At 39.8% G+C, this 24,182-nt stretch overlaps 1 protein-coding gene across 2 annotated transcripts; it reads left to right on the top strand.

The window, feature by feature from the left end:
* Positions 1-7,933: 7,933 nt before the first annotated feature.
* Positions 7,934-24,182, top strand: hnf1b (HNF1 homeobox B). Of its 2 annotated transcripts, XM_022759796.1 has the most exons (10): positions 7,934-8,617; positions 10,705-10,904; positions 11,211-11,478; positions 11,563-11,786; positions 17,751-17,905; positions 19,084-19,210; positions 19,318-19,500; positions 20,404-20,522; positions 20,922-20,966; positions 23,941-24,182. In XM_022759796.1, the coding sequence occupies exons 1-10, from the start codon at positions 8,238-8,240 to the stop codon at positions 23,959-23,961; spliced, it is 1,722 nt and encodes a 573-aa protein (XP_022615517.1). In that variant the 5' UTR covers positions 7,934-8,237; the 3' UTR covers positions 23,962-24,182. The 2 variants fall into 2 exon arrangements, with proteins under 2 accessions (XP_022615517.1, XP_022615518.1); XM_022759797.1 differs by lacking the exon at positions 20,922-20,966.

The raw sequence follows: 24,182 nt of genomic DNA, 5'->3' as shown, positions 1-24,182 counted from the left end.
CTACATTAAAAACACATGCTTCACAGGATGGAAAATCCCAAATCCATTGTATCTGTTTGGTGTTTCTTATCAGATTCTTTGTCACTGCATGAAATAAAAAAAAAGAATACACATAACAGAAACCTTAAGACATAACCAAACAACTCTGAGACCAGTTTGCAGTGCTGTGACTAACAGCCAAACCTCAAAGCTGCTCTGATCTGACATGATTTAACAAAAGAAAAGAGGAGGAAAAGCTCAATCCCTGAATGCACACACACCTTGTGCATGAAGAGCAAACAGCTGAGAGACTTTCAAGTCTGAGGCCTGATTCTAATCCACAGAAACACTCTGTCACACACACACACACACACACACACACACACACACACACACACACACACACACACACACACCCTGCTACAGTGCATGTTGACAGAGCCAACACTGTCGCTGCATGCAACCCACACCGCTACAGCTTGGCAGACCTCCCCAGCGCAGGATCATCCACAGGTCATGTTTATGAATTGGGAGGAGTGGGTGGATGCCAGCGTCTTCCATCACTTTCCTCTTCCTTATCCTCACTTCTATCAGTCAGGGGCAAATAAAAATGCTCTCTCTCTTTCTCTTTCTCTCTCTCTCATTCTCTCTCTCTCCCTCCCTCCTCATCTTTCACTCTGTGTGAGCCATCCTCCTGTGATTCATGGGTGTGGTGATGAAATCTTATTGCGCTGATAGAGATCAAAGCTGCTGCTCCATCTGATGAAGAGAAACTGTGACACAATCAAAGCTCTTGTGGAAAAGTCTGGTCACTGATGGATTTATGACGGATGATTATCATAAAATAGGCAGAGGATTTGCATGATTAATGAGGTTTTGTGTGAAGAACTGATAAGAACTGGGATATTTAGACTATAAGACTCTTCTTTTATCTTTTATTTTTAGGTTATCTTTAGAGGATTGCTTTTTCTTACTGACACTTCCTAGTTGAGTCAACTGAGACATTTTTCCTGCACAGCTCACTGCCATAAAAACACACTAAATGAATCTATTGTTCCTATTTTAGATTAGATTTTAAAAGTCTATTCTCTTATTTTATCTTTGGTTTGTCGCATGCCAACACTGCCCACTTCCTCCTTGAGGAGAATTAATTTGACATTTCAGGAAATGTGCTTATCTGCAGAGAGCTAGATAATAAGATCAAGACCACTCTCAAATGTGTCTGTTGAATATGTAGCTACAGCCAGGAGCCTCTTAGCTTAGCTTAGCTTAGCTTAGTGTAAAGACAAGGGGGAAACAGCATGTCTGGCAACAAACTCTTCCTACCAGCACCTTTAAAACTCATTAACATGTTATATTTTGTTGCCTTGAGCCTTTAAAGAAAAAACAAAGTGTAAAAACATCAGTCTATGTTTTTATGGGTGTTTTGTGCCTGACTGATGTTTTGTGACCTTCTATCATGTTTGTTGTATTTTACCATCATGTTGTTTCATCCTTTTGTTTTCTCTGTTACCAGTCTGCTGTATCCGGCCTCGCGGTAGGTTCAGTCTATCTGCTTCGCCCGATTGTTTTCTTGGCTCGTGGCTTCACAAGAATTGCTCTGCTGTGTAGCTTGCTAACCAGCAGGTAACTAAATGATCTTTTTCTTTTTCTTTATTTTGTTCTTTGATCTTTCTTTATTTTGTGGAGGGTGTTACCACAGAGTTGGCTGTAGGAGGCCTACATATATCCTGTTGGTTGGTTGGAACCAAAAGTGCCAGTTTGTGCCACATCCATTGTGCAATGCAAGAGTAGGTAACTGCTACACAGGCAACCAGAGGAGACTCACGGGAAGTTATTGTATAGAAGGGGGATCAGTTTTCTTATTTAAAGCAAGAAAGCAAATAAGCATATTTCCCAAACTGTCAAACAATCAAACAAAATTTTAAACTGCAGGTGAAATACACATTTCTCTTACATGTCTGCCTCTTCATTCAGATACAGACGACAACAAACAGCCCTTTCCAGTCTCTGAGAAGAGGAGATGAGCAGTCAGAGAATTCAGGTTGAGGTTAAGGTCCAGCTCAGTCTGTGGAACGGTACATGGCCGCTGCATCCTGAACCTCACGCACACGGTATGTAGCCCTTGCCCTTTTTATTTTAGTCGCTTTCCAAATGTTCCGGTCTGTGCACCGACCAGGCTGTGGGGTGAAGAGCGCCAGGTCAGCGAAGACACCGGAGGCAGCCAAGCACAGCTCGACCCAACATCAGTAGGCCTACTCACGCTGTGTGTCCCTGAAGCTTGACTCAAAAGTATTAAAATGACGCAGAGACCAGAGTGGCAGGTTCCAGGTTTAGATGGTGATGTTATACAAGGCAATGATAAGAGAAACAGTCTTAATTTGATGTATCAATTTACAGGTATAGTCACTTGCTTTTTCCCTGATTAAAGCATTTAGCGTGAGGATTTCCTAGATTTATTTCACACATAATTCATTGATTCACTCTTATGACTTCCACTTTCCGTTGAGGACATTTACCAAACAGTACAACATACATGAGAAAAGGCTCAAAGTTGAACAAAGCACATGAATTTCATGTTTTCCTGTTCTGTGAAACGATTCAGAGTAGGTGCTCTTAGATGAACTATGTTATCTTTGCACCAGTTTCATATCTTCTCTGGACTACCCCGAATTTCCAGCTGCTGGGGGCGACATAAAAATATCTGAAGGACTAAACTGGACACCTGGACTTAGGAGCTTTGCATAAGAGTCAATAGTCTAGTACTGGTTTTGTACTCCTGCCACAGTAGAGCTCATTTCCTCTGAGGCCCATAGCATAGCAGGTGTGATAAAAAAAAAAAAAGATAAAGTTTAACTCAACAGGTGTGATGGATGTTAATTCTTGACTTTGGAAACGTTCAATCTCAATTTTTGAACCAAGATGGATGAGAAGTTCTTAAATTATATAAAATCGACATATGAATGAATAAAATCTACAATTCCATGACAATATATGCTGATGATGATCCTGTGATACAATCAAAAGTTCACAGCTACAAGATAGACTTCGTGTCTTTCTTATGGAGAAGGCAAATATATGAAATACAAAAAAGAAAAAAAAGAAAAAAATAGGTTATTATAACTTAAAGTTACACTTTTATTTTGTTTTATCATCCCGATATCTGGAAATTTGTGATCTGGCATCTGGCAACAAAGTAGGAGTGGTTTATTTGATGCTTCAATAATGAAAAAAATGCACACAGGACCCCAAAATTAGTTGGAATGTTACTAAGTACATTTACTCAAATTCTGTACTTCAGTACAAATTTGAGGTGCTTGAGGTACCATTTTCTTTTCATGCTACTTTATACTTCTTCTTATAGTACTTTAACTCTATTACCAGACAAGTTTTAGTCCGGCTACTAGTTACTTTACAAATTCAGTAACTACTTTTGGTACTTCAAGAATATTTTCCTGATTATATTCAGTACCATACTTTATGAGTAACACTTTCAGTGCTGGATCTTTATTTGTAATGGAGCACCTTATTTTTTACAGTGTGGTAATAGTGTTTTTATGAAAGAATCTGAATACCTTCTCCACCGTTGGATACAACACTGTTTTCCAAATTGTTTTTGCATGTGACCCTTTCCCACCAAATAATACTTCCTTATAACTCTGGATCACAGGCTGTATATTTACATCAGAGGATCCCAACCCCAGTGTCGGGAAGCTCTACCAGCCTTATCCTTTATTTCAGTAAAACGACTGCAGTGCTGGTGTGTGCCTGCTGTGGCTGCAGGAGGACAGACAGGTATACTTACAGGAACAAGTAGACTGTCCCAGGCCTTGCATGGTCCCTGTCCCTGGTTGCTCAACCTATGTGTCACCCATCTCTGTGAAAGTGCAGTGCGTGTTCCTTGCTGCGCTCCAGTGCACAGGCCGCTTTCACAACAGACGTGATGGTCTGTGTACTGGATAAACTGTTTTTGCTGCTTGTTATTATTTGTCGTTAATGGTTGACAGATTTTTAAATGGAAACATGTGAAAGTGCCAGAAAGATGTATGCCAAAGTGGTGTCATCCAGAGGTGCCAAGACGTACTTTTTTGTGTGCAAGTCTGTTACTGCTAATGTTATCTGTTAAAAATGGCTTTTTCTTTTCAGTACTTCTGGGCTAAGATTTACAGGTTTTTAATTTAATTCAGACAGTGTAACATCAGAAACTTCAAAATTGGTACCATTTCTTAACACTTCTGTGGTGGCAAACTCAGTGAATGCCAATGTCTTCAGTTTCAAATTTGTATCTAACTCTAATTTAACCCTCTGTTCCCAGGTGTTTAAGTGAAAAGTTTGGTGTCCGCCAACAAATGGACCCATCGATTCTGTTATTAAGAATATCAGTCAGTTAATTTGTCAGCACAGATGCTGTGTTTCATCTGTTTCCAAGGGGTTATTAACTTTACCAGCACAACACAACGGCCAGCGCTTTGCACACCAGAGCGAAGGGCAGCTGAGGTGTGCATCAGTGGGGAAACTTTATACAACAATAGTAGCCAGAGATAAGAGAGTGGTGTAATCTGTGTAATGACGCCCAAAGCAGCAGCAGCAGCAGCAGCAGCAGCAGCAGCAGACTTTTAGATGAGAGTAACTATCAGGACTTTGATGATGTTACAACAAAAAAAGTTTCATTAATAAAAGATCACAATAATAAAAACAATCAACATTTCTATAGAGACCTTAAAAGTGTCTCCTGGACTCAGCAGTGAATTCTCAAAGACCTTGTTGAACTTTATGTTTTTTTTTATCTCTTCCAGTGCTGTAGCTGGGGTGTTTTAGTTGTCATATTCATATAACATTCTCATAAAAGCTACGTTAGGATTATCACAATCATTTTCTGCAAGGCTGAATATGTACTAACAACACATATTATGTTTATCCTGTGTATTACTAATGATCAACCACATTGATACTACACTGAAAGATTACACAGCTGAGCAATAATTGGCTAAGTATCTTGTTGTAAAGCATCATACATATTCACAGAGGAGGTCAGTGACATCTGCGCTCGCCTTGTTTTTGTTTCATTAGTGGAATGCAACTGAGAACATTTATTTAAGTGCAGTATAAGTACAATTTTGAAGTACTTTAATTTTGTAGATATAGATTAAACCAACAGCACACAAAATAGTTAAAATTAGCAGTACCACTTTATTTTGCAAATAAACACAAATTACATGGAAAGTGTAGACAGTGTTCTAATTAAGTTATTTGTGTTTAATTAGTTGTGTCAGGGCTTATGATGACTCATTCATTTGCAGATAAATTTCCATGACTAAAACCTTAATGGCCTACTATAATACTATTAAGGTAACAGTTGGAATTAATGAATTGAACAGCTGATCCATTTCCAGATCATTGGAACCTAAGTATATGTTTTTCTTTGCAGGAAACTTCAGATGAATTCACACTTACTTTCTAGGAAATGACAGGAAGCTATGGGGCCGACTTACACATTTATGCATTAGCAGTTTCACTAAATGTTTATGTACTTTTGCTACTTTAAGTATATTTTACTGATAATACTTTTACTTGAGTAACAATTATCAAGGTGGGACTTTTACTTGTAATGACATATATCAACAGTATGGTTTGAATACTTCCTCCTACACTGTTCATTTGAAAAAAAAAGAATATTCAATATGTAAATGATGATGATTATTATTATGAATTGTGCTCCAACTAAAACTAATATACAGATGTTTCTGCACCTGGCTGTGTTCATCTAGGACACACTTCAGCTGCCACACAGGCTAAGGGAACACTGTCAATCTGTTTGTTCTGTTAAAGCAGCATGTCTTCATCTCTCAAGTTGAACAATACTCTACTATCTATTACTTCTTACTATTACTACTTATTATCTAAGGTTTATCTGTAAAGGGACAAGTATGTAGCATGAACCAATGCCACACAGCGTATACAGCTGAAGAGTTTGCAATGTCTAAAGTCATCTGAGTCATATCACACCTGTGTGTTTTATTAGGCCACAATAATTATGTATGATGCACAAGTTTATTGCTGTAGGAACACCTACCTAAACGAACACAGTCTAATACAGCAGTCCTGCAATGAACCCTCCTTCATGAAGGTTATAATGTTGAGTCTTTATTGAGACTGGTTTAGAGAGGGCTGGATTCAACTGTGTGATCATTGTGGAGGCTGCAGTCTGTGCTGCTGTTGACCTGCATAAAGAAAGTGTTTCTGTCATTTATTCTCACTGATATAAATGGGGTAGACGAAATAATAGAAGCACCTGTCACATGTAATGCAATACAGTTCAACAGCACCAAAGTGATCAGGAAATTGAACCAACACCTTATTATTATTATTATTATAACCTCTACATATGGAAGAGTTATTGCCACACTGTATTTAGTTTCAGTTGGTGGACCTGAGTCTATATTCACTTTATTTTTATCTATAAGATGTGTTTCTTTTTTCCTCAGTCTCCATACATTATGTTCAATATATATTTCAATATGTGGCCGTGAACATCGCAGCTGTCTGTCTGATACTTTAATGTGGCCTCAAACAATCTAACTTGAGTTAAAGTTTGAAAGTAAAACCAACTTTTATTTTTGACATTTTCCATTAACCTGCATGTTCTCATCTAAAACTAAAATTATAGATTAACTCATGTGACCAGTGGGTTTTGTATAGATATATCAATATAAAAAATAAATAAATAAATAAATAAATAAATAACGTGTACTTTTGCAGATTTAAAGTTAGAGATTCCTTGCTGGGGGACTTACCTTCTAGGACATAAAATTTACTAAATAATTTAGAGTCAGACTGTACACTTGACATCGCTCTGCCTCTGACTGTGTGAGTCCATCCCTCTGTCCGTCTGTGTTCAGGAGATCCAGCCACCTCCTGCAGGAATAAAGAGCAGGATAAACAGATAAATTCACCTTTATTGTTATTTTATTTACAAAATGCTTCCACCATGCAAAGGTGAAAAGGTGACTTGTCATCAACTACTAACATTAATGATTACGGGTTTGTTTAACTCCTGGGTGAACTTACGGTTTATGGGTCTTTTTTTCTAAATTTACAAAATAAGATAAAACTGCAGTATTTCATTCACCAATTTAAGGCCACCTTAATAGTTTTATTATACACGTATTGTGTCACGTCAGTGTGCGCAGATAAGAGACAATGGAAGCAATCTGAAACTTTTTGTGCCACATTTTCAAGCTTTAAACTGTATTTACACGGTATCTTATATTTTACGTTAAAAATAAGCCTGATAAAGTTTGAAATGAAAGTAAGAACGAATAAAACATTTTATCAGGCTTCTGTAATTATGCATATGAAGCCCGGTTGATTTCCTGCTGATCAACAGCGACAGGAGGATATTGCTGCTTTTGAAAAAGTTGAACTTTTTAAAACTATTTCGTCGCACTGTAGCTATTAAAATGTATTTCTCTATATATACTAAAACCAATGAGATTATTTGGCGTCATTAAATGCAACAAAGCTGAATTAATGAGGGCAGCAACGACCAACAACACCTCATTAACAACACCATCAACACCTACAAGATCATCTCATTAGTAAGTAATCATGTCAACACTTCAACACTTACACAACAGCATAAATGAAGTCCTTAAAAACAAAAATAAACCATCCCTCAATGAACTCATAGGCTGAGATAATAAATGAATAACAGCTTTACTATATCTGCCACAAATACTTCTAAGTGCTGTTATTGGTTAAGAAAGAAACTCTTATGGAATAAAACCACTTTAGTATTTGATCCAGCGATGTGAATATGTGAATAGGTCGCCTTTCTTAAAAGTCTTTAAGGCATATACAACAGGGTCCAAAGTCCATCAAAGTTTTGCTGATAAGGGGAGCCAATAAAAGCAGCAGTGCAGCAGTGTAAACACATGTCCACCTCGGCCCAGAGCGGGCCTTATTCTGTGGATTTACATAAGGCTCCCATCAGCCGGCCCACTCATTACCATGTTTTATATTCCCCTGCTCTCAGAAAGCATCATGGCAAAGTAGCTCCATCCTCCCCTCCAACAGGGAAGTGAAGCAGCTTCTCGGAGCAGGTGTCAGCAGTAGTGAACTCACCACAACACCGGACCACAGCGGAAGAAAGGAACTTTATTATTTATTTTTTTTAAACTTTTTTTTATTTCCCCCCTCTATCCTCCCTTTTTTCCTCTGCTTCAGCGCGCACACAGCAGGCCTATGTTGAGTTTTTAATGTTCTCTAAAATGGTATCCAAGCTGACATCCCTGCAGCAGGAGCTCCTCAGCGCCCTGCTGGACTCAGGAGTTACCAAAGATGTTCTGATCCAGGCCCTGGATGATATGGACCCCAGCCCGCCGGGCTTTGGAGTTAAACTGGAGAGCCTGTCCATGTCTCCCGCTCCGCCTCAGAGCGGGAAGATGAACGGGGCAGACGCAGACTCGAAGCCCGTCTTCCACACGCTTACCAACGGCCACAGCAAAGGCAAGCTGTCCGGGGACGAGGGATCCGAGGACGGGGACGACTACGACACGCCACCGATACTGAAGGAGCTCCAGTCCCTGAACACGGAGGAGGCCGCCGAGCAGAGGGCGGAGGTGGAGCGCATGTTGGCGTAAGTTTCCCTGCTACTTTAGACCATTTTAAAAAGTAAAAAAAAATGGTAAAAAATTAATAACGTTTAAAAGTGAAACTAAAAAGTAAAAAATACGCGCTCATACAGGATTATTATGTTTATTGTAGCTCACTCCACGCGCTTTTAATCTCTAAGTTTTGGTCATTTAGATCAAAATTACAAAAATAACGTGAATCTAAAAAAACCGGGCATTTATGAACCTAAAACACTTTTCCTTCTTTGTTTACAAATTTAAAATAACCCGCCACGGCTCGGTTTTCACATTCTGGTTACTAATTATCCACATGGATTATTATTTCTTTACCTTTGCAAAATATCAGCTGAACTTAGATCTATTTATTATTAACTATACTCCACCTCTCAACGATAAAAATCTGGCAACAAGGGTCTACATGAGGAGCGAGTGAATGGAAGCAACTTCTGGCTGGGAATTTAGGCTATTAAAACAAATGATAACTTTCAAATAGGCTAAGACAATAAACACATAATAATAATAATAATAATAATAATAATAATAATAATAATAATAATAATAATAATAATAATAATAATGATAATAATGATAATAATGATAATAATAATAATATTTGATTTGACTATCTAATCATTAATTCAAATTTTAGTTTTAAAAGTTTTATATTTCTCATTTCCCATGCGTCAGTAAACCCATCGTGACAACAAACAAACAAATAAATAAATAAATTAAAGAATGCTGATTAGACATCTTACATCTCAGCCATTTCTTTCTAATAATCTCCACTCAGACCACTAATATTTGAGGCTCTATCGTCGACTAACAACAGCGGAGGAATATCAAAACTAACCCACGTGTAGTTAAGTTATTATTAATTTTATTCTATAAATCATCAACTGAAAGATACACAGTGGCGTGTGATTAGAGTGAATGGAGATCTGGTTATTCATTGTCAAAAGTTATAAACCAACATCTCCCACTTAACCCGCAGACTTAGATGTAGGCCTCCACATTCTCCAAAACAAACAGACGTGTGTAGATTTGCAATAATTACCGATGTCAGTGTGTCTTGGCCCGCTAATCTCTCACAGTATGGTGAGGCTCCATTTCACCTCCGACTATGCTGCAATGATGAATAATGTGAGGGGCTAAATCTGCAGGTAAGAGCATGCTCGTTTTTAATGCTAAATTTACACATGGAGTCAAAGTCGAGGAGGATACAAGTAAATGTAATTTCTTAAAAACGAAAAAACGAATTATTCTTTTACTGAACTTCAAGTTTGAGATGAATATTTCTAATTTTGGAGACAATGACGATAATCCTTCAAATTATACTTTGATTACCAATGAAAGAATATCTGATTCTGGAATGACAAATGCATTTTTTAGGTTAATTGATTAAAAGCTTAAATATATATCTATATAACTAACTACTGTTTTATGAAACGTTTTATCTTTTATGGACTGATGCTAAGTTTTATAGTTTTTCCAAATATAGTTGGAAAATATGATAAACATCTTTGTATTTATCAGAACTTTTGTCAGCCTGTCTGAGCTGCTTTGGGGTCCTTTGCATTTATCCATTCATTGTACATTACTGCTTTGAATTTACACAAACCTGAGCTAACTCTTTCCAGGCTGAAATCTGAACCAAATACTAAGTCCAAGTTTCTCAACCTCCCTGAATCCACTTGAACTAACCTTTGAAAATATTTACAGCCTATTGAACGGGTTACAATGATAAACGGGTCGTCTGTGAAGGGACTCACTATCATTACAGGCCCTTTAAACTTGAGGCCTTGAAATACAGGGAAGCTAAAAGGAAGGAGCAAGTTCATGAGCGGCTGCGTGCTTGATAAGAATATATAGGTATAAATAAACTTTTATAGTGAACAAAACTAAAATCATCATCATGAAAATCTTCCCCTCTTACATGAAGCATTTCTTCATGAACTCATATTCATTTAATATTGTGACAAAAATCTGAGTAACAGTGGTGATTTTGCTCTTTATTACTTCCCTCTGAAAGCTGCACATAATTCAGTTGTGAAATGAGTTGTGTTTTCTGCTCTTGTGTTATATCGCAACCCAGAGAGGATCCATGGCGTGCTGCCCGCATGATCAAAGGTTACATGCAGCAGCACAACATCCCCCAACGGGAGGTGGTGGACATCACGGGGCTGAACCAGTCTCACCTCTCCCAGCACCTCAACAAAGGCACGCCCATGAAAACACAGAAGCGAGCGGCCCTCTACACCTGGTATGTCAGGAAACAGCGGGAAATTCTCCGACGTAAGTTAATATTTGAGTTTCTCACAGCTTGGCCCCGGCCTGTAATGTGTCACTGGCAGCAGCACGGCTTTTTATTTGGCTTTCAAACATGTAGGGATATGAAGTTGGATTGGACATTTCCTTATATTGCTGGATGACATATGCACGGGGCCACAGCAATAGGCCTGTGTTAGAATTTATGAAGTTTGTCATAATGCAGCAAAAGGAAAACAAATATTATTCATGGGTGGAAAACACCACTGTTATGTGTAAAAAGAGAGCGTTGTGAAATCACTTTTATTGAATGTACCTCTTCTTATTTTTCAGAGTTCAACCAGGCAGTGCAAGGTTCTGGCAGCAATATGACAGACAAAGGCAATCAGGATCCGGTGTTTTTTTTCCCAGAGTTCAACCCGTCTGGTCAGGGCATGGGTCAGCCTGGTGACGAGGTCGGCAGCGAACCTTCCTGCAAGAAAATGAGACGTAACCGTTTCAAATGGGGGCCTGCGTCCCAGCAAATCCTGTACCAGGCCTATGAACGGCAGAAGAACCCCAGCAAGGAGGAGAGGGAGGCTTTAGTAGAGGAATGCAACAGGTAGATAAACATGATGCCTCCCTGCACCTATTCCCCAAATAACATCAAACTCGCTTTTTCACCATGTGCATCTGTTTCCTGCAGAGCTGAGTGTCTTCAGAGAGGGGTCTCCCCCTCCAAAGCGCAGGGCCTCGGCTCTAATCTGGTCACAGAGGTGCGAGTCTACAACTGGTTTGCCAACCGGCGTAAGGAGGAGGCATTCAGGCAGAAGTTGGCCATGGACGCCATCACTGCGCCGACCCATAGCATCAACCCTCTGCTGTCACACAGCTCACCACATCATCCCCAGACCAGCGCTTCCCCTCCCAGTAAGCATCACAGAGAGCAGATTTTATTTCATTTTTTTTGTCTTAAATGTTTAAATGTGTGCAGATTTATTGCTTATGTAAGACATTTCTGCATTATCTAGTGACAGAAAATACATGCTCACCTCTGTTTTCTGAGTAAATATAAGGTGTTTAGTCCTAAATCTTGGACATTAGTGCAGAAAAAGTAGCTGATTTTGTAACTGAAACTACTGTCAGAGAAGGTTAGAGGCACAGTTGATGTGATCAGAGAGGCAGAGAAAGAGGGGACAAGTGATCAATGAGCGTGAGTGAGTGAGCTGAGCAAATGCCATTGTTATTCTGATCTTTGAAAACACACTGAGAACAATCCACATTGTACCAGCAATCTCCACTCCAAAGTCAGCATGGAGAAGCATGACACAAAGGGCAGCAATCCTGTGACAGGCCAGGGTCAGGCCAGGGTCGGGGAGGGGGGGGGGGCAGACACATCCAGATCACCTCGACATAACGCTGTCATTTCCACATTTCCTCCTCCCATACGGGTCGCTAATGACTCTGCTCGGAGAGTTGCCAAAGCAAGGGAGATGCTGTGTGTTGTTGCTCTGACCATTTCACCCTGACCTGATGTTTGCGTTCAGAGTAATTAGTATTGACTGAGTCTACCTGGCGTATACGACATTATATAGCATTATCCTCCGTGCCATCACTCACCCTCCATAAAACTGTGATTTGAGAGAGTCACTCAGAGCCTATTGTTGTCCTCTCGTGTTCGGACACGAGGTGAGCTTTTGAAGGGAAAACAAACTGTTTGACTTGGCTTGCTCTTTTACCTTTGGATAAACTGGTCCCACTTGTGGATTGTGTATTTGCTTGAGTTTTTTTTTTTGTTGTTGCTGCTGCTCAGAACACCTGACCAGGCATTGACCTCAGGTTGCATAGCCAGAGAGGTCAGCTGCATAAGGCTGCAGAAGAGAAGGGTCGGTGCATGGCGGAAAGCGCTTTGCCACCCCCCCCCCCTTTCCAGAACCCCTCAGCTGGCTGCTTACAAGGTGTCCTGCTGGCATCCTGCCGACATCATCAGCTGTTTTTCAGTGTCAGCCCCTGGTCTGACAATAATATCCCAGCAGGGCGTCTCATTGCGTTGCTAGGGCACGGCCTGTATTATGCATGCTTAATGGACAATTACAACCCTTTGCTACTACATCTCCCAGGCCTTTGATAAGGGGCTCCTCTGACTTCTACTCTCTATACTCTACCTCAGCAAGGGGTCCCATTGTCTATGGTGTATTAGAAGACTGCACTGACTGTAACCTAGGTTCATTTATCTCTGCTGGGCCTGAAGGAGGACTGATTTTAAAGCCTCCCCCCTCACCTTTATGGGCATTAGTATAGTTGCTGAGGCTGTGCGCAGACTTGGAGCAGCAGGAGCTGTCCACTGGGGTATTGGCTCTTTTCTGGCCAGACAGAACTGATGACCCCTTCTTCGCCTATAGAGAAAAGCTAGTAACCCCCCCTCCTTAAAGCGTTGCTGCACCTTCAGTGATACAAGAGAGGTCACTACTGGGTCAGATCAAAGAAACTCCTCTTACTTGGGGAGTTTTTATTGATTCTGTTTCAGTTCGTTGGTCAGTTGGTCACAACTGGATAGACAGTCAAACAGTGTGACACGCAGTTTTGGTGGTGACCTTTTCTGTACGCTCAGAAATGAAACTGATCTGAGGCAGATTGCATAGTTTGTTGGCAAGCTCATGTAAGCATGCACCTGTGTTTTCCTATGTGATATTAACTTACTGTTCATCCACTAACAATGTTTACTGAGCTCAAGTGATCCATCTTATTTATGGCATTTTCCTTGGAAGCATTAATCTGCACTAACAGGTTAGTTAATGTCACGATGTGTCAACTAAATCATGACTTACAACAGCGTATTTACAATCGTTGGATTTTCTGATGCAGAAATAGTTTAAAAGGTTTTGGAAAGTAACTAAGCCCAAGTACAATACTTATGTACATATATTTTACCGAAATTAGTATTTCCATTTTATGCTACTTTCAGGCACAAATATTTTACTTTTCACCTCATTACATTTATCTAACAGCTTTAGTCACTTGTAGTTTCAGTTACTTTTACATTTTTAAAGATTTTACATAAAAACATATATTATGTTTATGTCATATACTTATAAAATGTTTCATTTAGGCCCAAAGAGGTAAAAGTTATTCAGTTATTTCACCAAAAAGAAGAAGAAAGAAAAGTCTAATCTAAACTTTTTACTTCACTATGTTTGATTGACAACAGAACTTTTAAGATTAAGATTTTACATAAAACCAGTGGCTCCCAACCTATTGGACTTGTAACACTGTACTATAAGACTCTTGTTAGGACTCCATGTCAATTTTCCACCAAAGATTTCCCATCTCAAACAGCTCAAAAAGGTAAAAAAAAAAAAATTGACAAAAACAACAGAGATGATCAAAAAGGCAAAAAAAAAAAAAGTTTTCCTTCTTTCCTTAATAATTACATTTGCATGTGATGGAGTATTTTTATTCTATTGTTTTGGTACTTTTACTTAAGTAAACAATCTGACTACTTGTTCTATATCTGGTAACTTGGCAGCTGGCATCACCATAAAACTGAATGATTGCCGCGAATGGTGAGCTGCGTCATTCTGAATGTTACAAAACTAGCGGACTCAGAAGTTCCAGATCAGATACAGTGGTAGGGGGTTTGTCCGTGGGTTGCGTTGCTTTCCGTCACCTCAGGCTAGTTTGAAACAGGGACACACACACGCAGAGAAAGGATGGCCTAGCTCTGCACTTTCCACTGCTCTGCATCTCCCAGAGAGCCACAAAGAAGAGGCTGGATACGTCCTGCAGAGACCCAGGAGGTCTGTCATATGCAGCGGTACTACAATGAGCGCTGCCTGGGGTTGGGAGGCAGGCTTTGATATTACATGGGTCACACAGGGAGCTAGAGCCTTTTAAACCTGCTGAAGGTCCTTGCTACCACTCCCCCTTCTGAAGTTCTCACCCTCCCCCTGCTCTCAAAGAGAAATCCCAACTTCTTCTGGTATTGTTCCGTCGTGCCAGAGCAAAATTTTGGTTTTTACAGACTTTGCAATTTGAAGGCAAGATTTTAAAATTTATTTGGATTAATATGATTAAAAAAAACTTCTGTTCCCACTGGCTTTCTAGAAACGGAGAGTGTCTGAGTTGATGTCCTCCTTACTTACTCTGAGGTTCCCTGCAGCTAGAGTTACTGCCGAACCCAAAGAAACCAACCTGGCCTGAATAGCATCCTTTTCTCCATCTGACACTTTAAGAGGTTGCCCAGCCCCGAGATAACTGCCTTTTTATGAGTCCTCTTCTATTGTGTGGCAATGGGGGTCATGAGTCCAGTGGAGTGCTTTATTGTTCTGTGGCTGTGTTTACAAGGCATAGTGGAGTGTTGTGGGGTTGCTAGTATGTTGCAGGAGACAATATGAAGTCTGTGGGCTGTACAAAATGGAGGACAGGTAGTTAAGAGGATGAAATATGGCGCTGTGCTCCAGTTAACGTAGTATCTGTACTTTTGGTATCTGTTGTTCAAGTCATGGTTCAACATTATGGGAAATATGCTTGTTTATTGTCTTGCTGAGAATTCAGTGAGAAGATTGATACCACTCACATGAAGCTAAAACCTAAAGACAGTTAGCTTAGCTTAGCATAAAGACTGTAAACAGGGGGAAATAGTTAGCCTGATACTGTCCGAAGGTAACAAAATCCATCTAACATCACCAGCATCTCTAAAGCTCACTAATTCACATATTATATCTTGTTTAGAGCTACAACGACTAGCCAGAAAAACTAGACAGAAAAATAATCACTTATCAGTTCAATCAAATTCAATCGTTTTGAGCAATCATTTAAGAAAACGTAAAAATTCTCTGGTTTAGCTCCTCAAATGTGAACATTTTGTGGTTTCTTTACTTTTCTGTGAGAGTAAATGTTTTGTCTTTGCGTTTTGGACTGTTTGTCAGACAAAATAAGACGTCTGAAGATATAAGCTTGAACTGAGAAATTTTATAGAAAATAATCAACATAACAATCAATAATACAAATACACCCTAATCTAGTTTGTTTAATATGTACAAAATCAGATTAAATGCTTGTTGGTGAATTCTGTCACCTTTGGACAGAGCCAGGCTAGCTATTCCCCCTGTTTCCAGTCTTTATATATGTATATATATGTATATATGTATATATGTATATGTATACATATGTATATATAGCACACCGTGCCATCAATCTTCTTATCTAACTCTGCAAGAAAGTGAATAAATATTTCCCAAAATGTCAAATTACTGCTTTAAATGTTCAGCACCTTATGCATGAATCTATACACATCCAACCATGCAAAGGATTTTCTCTATCAAAAATGATCCGTTTTCCCTGACACCTGAAGCAAATATCTGCAAACACATCCTGTTCCAGTTTCCAGCAGTGACAAGAAATCAATGCCCCCTCCCTCACTAGTCACATTTAGCGTCAGTGCCTCTATCTCTTTTTTTTTTTTTTTTTATCTCAAAATGGTCGTATAGCAGTGGTTCCTGTCGCGTCTGACCGCCTTCGGCAGGGCGTTCAGGCTGTCACACCTGGGTCAGGGACAGAGGGCTCGGGGAAGATGTGAGATCTAAGCGCAAACAGAGTCTGTCTCTACACTGTCACTGAGGGAGGGGTGCTCTCTCTGTCTGTGTGGGGCTGAGACCACAGGATAAGAATGTGTTTGACATTGCTTGTAATTGTGTAATGTTTACTCTGTTGGTATCAGAGGGGGCCTGCATCAGCAAACAGTAATTTGACTGTTGGTTGTTTGGGAGGGTGAAGCATTTCTTTGGGCCTCCAATGAGAGACAACAAGTAGAAGTCTAGACATGGGATTAAGTGATGGCATTAAAAGAAGATAGTTAATTTCACTGCAACATCACTGTGAATATGGAGGAAATATTGTCAAACTTCATGATGGAAAGTACATTTTTTACTGTATTATTTTTGGTCCATTTCCACTATTTTATATCTGTAGATACATGACATACTAGGTGCAAATATTGTGCTTTTTTACTCCTCTACATTTTTGACACAGTTTGAGTTACTTGAAGTTTTAGTTACTTTTACATTTTTTTTAAGATTTTACATAAAAAAACATAAGCTTTAGTTTTTTTTTTAAGCTTACAAAATAGACTTTGATGGCTGTATTTAGGCTGAAAAAGGTGCAATTATCCAGTATTTCATGAGGAAAAAACTAAATTAGTAACATAAGTTAGTGTTAAAGAAATGTAAAGAAAAAAAAAACAAATTTATGTAGCAAAACTTTGCTTTTTTTCCTCCCTCCTATCCATCCTATCCTATTGGGGGCCCAAACTCTAGACTTTGAACCACTGATCTAAACTGTATATTGTAATTTAAAAGCAGCTCCAACAGTAAAATGCTGCGTACACACTGATGCAGGTAAAATCTAATAATGTAGTAATGATACAGCAGTCTTTAGAAGAAATATTTTTATTTTTTGATACTTTATGGACATTTTTTGTTGATAACACCTATAGAAATTTGGATGTAGCACTTTTACTTTTAACTGTGTATTTATGTTGCTGTACTTCTACTACCACTGGCGAAACTTGACGCTGACGCAATTTTGAACATGATGTGTAGCGTTTGTGTGCTGATCACAGAGTCTGATGGGAGCTCTGCTGTTGTGAGTGCGTGTGCACAGGGAATGGCCTTGGCTGTGCTACGCAGATAGCAGCAGTGGACGGGTCAGTGTGTTTGTTTGCTCTTTCCTCCCCTGTCTGAGTCAACTGGCAGGTGAGTTTGGTTGGTCGGAGTGACAGTGGCGTTGCTCAGTGCAGAACGAGGCCAGTGCTGATATCTCTCTGCCCTATATAACTCTTAAAGCACATAGCAGCCAAGACAAGTGAAACTAACCTGTTCTGTCTCTCTTTCTCAGTGCGTTACAGCCAAGGCCCCGGTGAGGTCACCTCCTCCACGACCATCAGTCACCACAATAGCAACGCCATGGCGACCAGCCAGTCGGTGCTCCAACAGGTGTCTCCGGGAGGATTGGACCACAGCCACAGCCTGCTGTCACCTGACGCCAAGATGGTGAGTGAACACACCTGGGCCTTCATGGCCTCAGATTAGATAAGACCAGGCCTGCGTTTAGCATAAACGTACAAAGCAGGTTCCTGAACCTCCTCTCCCATGGACCAACTGGCAAGAGGCAACAATTAGTACATTGTGCTGCTCTGTTTGGAAGGTGGAGCCGGGGTGGCAGGCCATGGCTGGACTAGCACACAGCCTTCACCGGAGTGCACCAGGCATGTGCATCACTCAGCCAATAAACCTGACAAAGAAACATTCTGTTCTTATTGATTAAATGCCTCACACAGAGGAGCCGCAGGTGGAGCGCCAGAGAAATGACGCCAACATTTGATTATGCCCGAGGCTCTCTTTTTTTCTACTTCAGAGTTTCTCCCCTCTGCCCTAGTCCAATATTTGATCAGTGACAAGGAAACCTGTGCAAGGACCCATAGCGTTTGAGAGGTGGTGCAACAGTACATTTGAAATACAATGTGTATATTGCAGTACAAAACATTCATCTTGCTCAGGTAAATACAAACGCTCACGAGAAAAACACATAAATTATGCAAATCAGTATTGAATACTGTGCGCTAACTTCCCCGTCAGTTCATAACACTTCTGCCTTTAGGAGCAGCTTTACGTGAAGTGACCACAGCGAGGGCAGGCAGTGTGGTGTGCAGCAGGTCAGAGCTGACAGTTTCTTATCTGCAGATGTGTGTCTCTCCTCTGCGAGCAGCTGGCACTAGGCAAACAGACTCAGCAGCCTCACGGAGCATGAGGATCCTGATCCATATAGACATTACTGTAAATGCGTCAGAAGTTGTTTTGGTTACAGCTGTTTTTTTGCAAATAAGGACGTAAGCATTTGTATAAACCAACATGCAGGTACAAACACTATCAATGCGCTGCACAAACTAATGTACACTCTTCTCTGCTGACATTTTTAGAATGAGTTTCTTTCCTTTACTTTTTGCTCCTTATCACTATTTGCTTTTGTGCTGTGTGTGTTACTCAAGTGAATTGTATTACAAAAGAATCTGAACTAAGTCAACATTTATGTCTGTTGTTTGTTGAGCAGACAACATCTGTCTTAAAATGAATTTATGTGAATTCATATGAGGGTTTTGCTTTGTTATAACAAATAGCACAACAACGAAACTGTGAGTTAATTTTCTTTTATTTCCTTCATCTTTCTCCAGATCTCGGGTTCAGGTGGAGGACTTCCTCCAGTCAGCACACTGACAAACATCCACAGTTCCCATCACAGCCATCAGCAGACACAAAACCTCATCATGCCTCTATCTGGAGTCATGGCCATAGCACAGAGTGAGTCCTCCGTCCCTGCACACGACTAAAGACAGAAGCAAAGCGAAAGCCACTGAGTTTATTTCATCAGCACATGGTCTAACTGGGGTTTTGCTGTGTCTCATCAGGTTTAAACACATCGCAGTCTCAGACGGTGCCAGTGATCAACAGTGTGGCGGGCAGCCTTGCAGCGCTGCAGCCGGTGCAGTTCTCCCAGCAGCTCCACAGCCCCCACCAGCAGAGCCTGATGCAGCAGTCTCCCAGCCACATGAGCCAGCAGCCGTTCATGGCTACTGTCACACACTCACACAGTCAGTACCATATTTCTCCTGTCTTCTACTTTGTGCACAAGCCCCGACTCTGCTTTTCATATCAGTGGCTCTCAACTTCGTTGGCTTGTATTGCCATAAAAAAAAAAACAATGTCTAAAGATTATTTCCATGATCATCAATCTGCTGATTCTTTTTTAATCGTTTTATCTATAAAATGACAGAAAATGAGGGAAAATGCCTGTTTTAATTTCTTACAGACCAATGTGATCATTGCAGTTCTAAATGTCTATTTGCGACCCCTTGTCACAGTTTTAACATCATGAACAGCTGTTGAATTGTTTTGTTTCATTAATTAAAAAAGAAAAACAGGACTTTACATATTTCACAAGAAAAATCAATAATTGGAGAAAAGTCAGAGAAAAAATTAACACAATTTGGTGTAGATCGATTCACTCCTATCCTGTTAATCATCTTGTGATCTCTCAGATTCATCTTGTGAACCCGGAGCTATACTAACTTCATAGAGTAAACTCTGTTATCAGGGAAAGCTCCTTGTAAAATGAAGTCTAAAAAAAACACCCGGCACACCCTGTTATGATCTTTTAGGTTTGATTTACTTTCTCAAAGATCAGTGTTGGTGTCATGCATGGACACATCTCCTCCCACATGAAGAGAGGAGTCAAACCTTAGAGCCAGAGTTCCCAAACTATCCCTCATCTTAAAAAAGCAGAGTGAAAGCTGCACTCACCAATATTTGACCTTATTCCTTTCAAATCTTTAGAAGAAGATCTTGACATCACATTATGTTCTGGGTATTGAAGTGTAATATTTTACTCTCAGTTTCCTCTGAGTCACTTCGAAACTTACTGATATAACACATATTTGTAGTTATTTTTTTTATTCTGTACAATTGTGTAATAATCTATGTTGTTTTCATTGCAGTGTATCCTCACAAGCAGGAGCCCCCACAATATTCCCACCCGTCACGTTTCCCCTCGGCCATGGTTGTCACAGACGCCAACAGCATCAGCACCCTCAGCTCCATGTCCTCGAGCAAGACGGTCAGTTCCTTAACCACCAGCACATCACATTTTACAAGCGCACCGTCTCACCTCTCGAGTGCCTGCCACTGTAGATTTTAGTCCCGTTAATCATTATCGGCTTGTATCTGCATGAGAATCTGCATTCAATGTGTGATATTATTGCAGTTTTTTTTTTTTTTTTTGCTGTGATGCTGCTGCTGAGTAATTCTTAAATTTTCACAAGAGGGTGTACAGTCTCTTTTTAAAGGTGACACTTTAATCAGCTCACGCATTTCCCACTGATACACACAAATCACCCTCACATTGAGAAACGACACAATCGAAGCGCACGCCGACAGCAGGAACTGGGTCGCGACAAGGGAGGAGAAGTGTGTGTTTTATGATTGTGTGCTGACTTTTTAATTCCTGTCACATTAGGACGCTCCTGTAAACAAGATGGTGCAACTTGGGGGTCTCTCCTGGGTAAATAAATTTTATTAGTTCAGTCACAAAGTTTAAAAATGAATAAAATCACCAGCATCGCACACAAATCAAGTATCTTAAGTAGTCGTGCACAAGTGTTTTGTTTTTGTTTTTTTTGCCTTAAAAATGTTTGTTTGGGGCTGCTGCTGATGTTCACATGCACTCAGACTAACAGACAAGACAGCTACATGGGTAGTATATGTTCCTATTTCCTCTCACACAGACATCTAATCAATCACCTGTTCCCTCAGCCTGAACGCCTCTTGATTAACGCTCCCTCCTTTCACTTTCCTCTGGTGAGAGTTACCTCTGTGATCAGGAAATGAGCCTCACTGTTAATCAAAGCTTTCAACCCTTGTGTCCCGTTACTCTCCTCCATGCTACAGTGGGGCTGGAGATGAGGTGGGCTAGGGTGGGGGGGTGGGGGGTGGAGGTTTTTATTTTTTTGGTAATTACACCTCTTCCTCTTTCCTATCTTCTCCCTGCTCTCGGTGATCGCTCTAGCCTGAAATGTTGACCACGGTGCTTTCACACGCTCAATTTCCCACGCTGAGGCAGAGCGATCGTACCCGCCGAGCTGCTACTGACAGACTGATGGGTTGATGGTAGGATAGCTCAGGGCACGGTGCATCCTCTGTGTGGTAAAGGAAGTAACACACATCTCCCAGTGGCTGTGAAATAGACATTTTGTCAGCTGGCTATTTATCACTTGTGCGAAACAAATTAAAGTATATGTTTATAAAAGCTGTACCCAGTGTATGTAAATATACTCCATCTTGCATTTAAAATCCTACTTAATTAGAGTAGACTGAACTTTCACATGGGCTTGTTAAAACTCTGAATTTGTTAATTAATAAAAAAAATTTGCACTTACATTCACTTTAACAAAATTGTCTTTAACCAACATTCTCTTCTTAGTTTTGAATGAGACCCTTTTGTACTTTTTCAAAAACTTTTATAAAACTTTTATGTCATGAATTTGATAACGTACTAAAACTGAAGAAAGTTGTGGTGAAAGTCAGATCCTTTACAAAAGTAAAAGTACAAATGCAACATGCATGTAAAATCCTACTTATGTAAAAGTAAATATGTATAATCAGCAAAATGTGCTCAAGTATCAAAAGTGCTGCAGCTAACAGTTATATTATTTTTGTTACCAATGAATCTGCCAATTTTTTTTTTTCACTAATAGATTAATTGTGTGAAAACGCCCATTTTACCATCATTTAACACCCGGTGACTTTGTCAGATGTCTTGTTTTGTCAGACCAATAGACTAAAACCCAAAAATATTCAGATTACTATAATGTAAGACCAAGGAAAGCATCAAATTATGAAATGAAATTGGAAAAATAATGAATAATCAATTATCAAAATAGTTGCAGATTAATTATTTGTCAATTGACCGTTTGATTAATCCGCCAATCGTTGCAGCTCTAACTCTCTATTTGTGACCTTTTGATAAAATCTTAATCTGCAGAGTAATGACTCACTACATCTATCAGGAAATGTTATGGAGAAAAATGAACAAGGCATAAAGAAGCGTAAAATGTAAATTCTCAAGTCAAGTAGCTCAGAATTGTACATACAGTACTTTAGTAAATGTATTTGGTTACTTTCTGCAATGGCTGTAACCCACTGGTCACATCATCACCCTGTGGCATTTCACAAGCCCTTTTATTTAAAGAGCAATTAGCTAGCAGGCTCTCCCAGATATTTTCTTATCAGGATTTTATTTGGACGGGTCAGCCTTCTTCTCATGACACGACCAGCGTGCTCTGGCTTTATAACACCCATTGTTTACCGAGAACCCTCCGTTATACCTGACTGTTTAAAGCTCACCTCTGCTCAGAGCCCGCTGTCTAATGACTCAGAGTCTTACCTGCAGGTCAGCTTTATCAGGTGAAGCTGTTTGCTGGCCGCAGGGTCACACCAGGGTTACCTGCCCCCACCCCTGACGACGCAGGAAAAAATAAATTCCACAAACAATCTAAAAAAAGAGAGAGCATTTCAATGGAAACAAGGCTTTTCAGAGTCAGGACAAGAGGGATGAGGAATGTATTTGGTCAGGTGTGGCACATGAAGGTGCAGGGGTGATGTATTTACCAGTGGAGGATGAAGTATTCAAATCATTTACTTAAGAAAAAGTAGTAATACCACACTATAAAAATACTCAATTGCAATTCAAAGTCCTGCATTCATAATTTAACTTTTTGATTATTTTTGTTCTTGTTTGTGTATCTCTAAATACTTTAAGACTTCCATACCCTGTCTGTGCTAGTCTGGCTCAAGCACATTGGTTCCTACTGATGATATAACTCTTTAAAAACAGGTCACTGAAAAGAAACACAGGTCAATACATATATATTTTATGTCTTAAATATACTAAATAATATAACATTTATATTACAATACCATTTGAACACTGTAGTCTTTTAGCAAACATTAGACAGGAAATTGTGAATTTGTTGGGGCCTAGTTTCAGCTGCGGATTAATACACATTTGGCGTTCTAATGAGTATTTACAGCTACAGGACTTTATCAAACCTAAAATGGATCTTGTCAATGTAATGACACAATTCATCCTTTAATATGTCGCTGCACTAATTCTACTGTCTACATATAGAGTTTAACCTATGACATACTTTATAAATTTATGATGTGTTTTGTATTTTCAATCTTAATCTGAACATTAGCAAGAAACTGTGAGTTAAAATGTACAATTAAAGCAAAAAGTACAACAGTTCCCTCCAATATCTGTTGGAGAAGACGTATCAGTAGAATACAGTACATGAGTACACGTACTAAGTATACTTTCCACCACTAACACATACAGTATATGTATCATTTGTCAGGTCACTTTCATGAAATGATGCACATTATATATACCTGCGTTACTGGACAGATTGTATTTATTGTTTTATGTAACACAGACCTACTTTGTCTGACATTTCTCTCCCTCTCATTCTTTTCAGTGTCCTCTTCAAGCTTGGTGAGAGCATCCTTGACTTCCTCGGTGCCCGGCAACTGGAGCACATTTTTCCACCCTCTCACCGTGGTAACCATGACAACTCTTAATAACCGGCAACGGCGCGCTGGATGATGAGTCAGTCAACAAACAGGAGGAGTAACGACGGTGGGCCAGGCGGTGAAAATGAGAAATGGGGACAGAGAAGGAAAACAAACAAAACAGAAAAAAAAAAAAAATCACTGAACC

Source organism: Seriola dumerili, unplaced genomic scaffold, assembly GCF_002260705.1.
Source record: "Seriola dumerili isolate Sdu_G_001 unplaced genomic scaffold, Sdu_1.0 BDQW01000330.1, whole genome shotgun sequence".
NCBI classification, from domain to species: Eukaryota; Metazoa; Chordata; class Actinopteri; order Carangiformes; family Carangidae; genus Seriola; species Seriola dumerili.
This window is presented reverse-complemented; position numbering and strand designations above follow the sequence as displayed.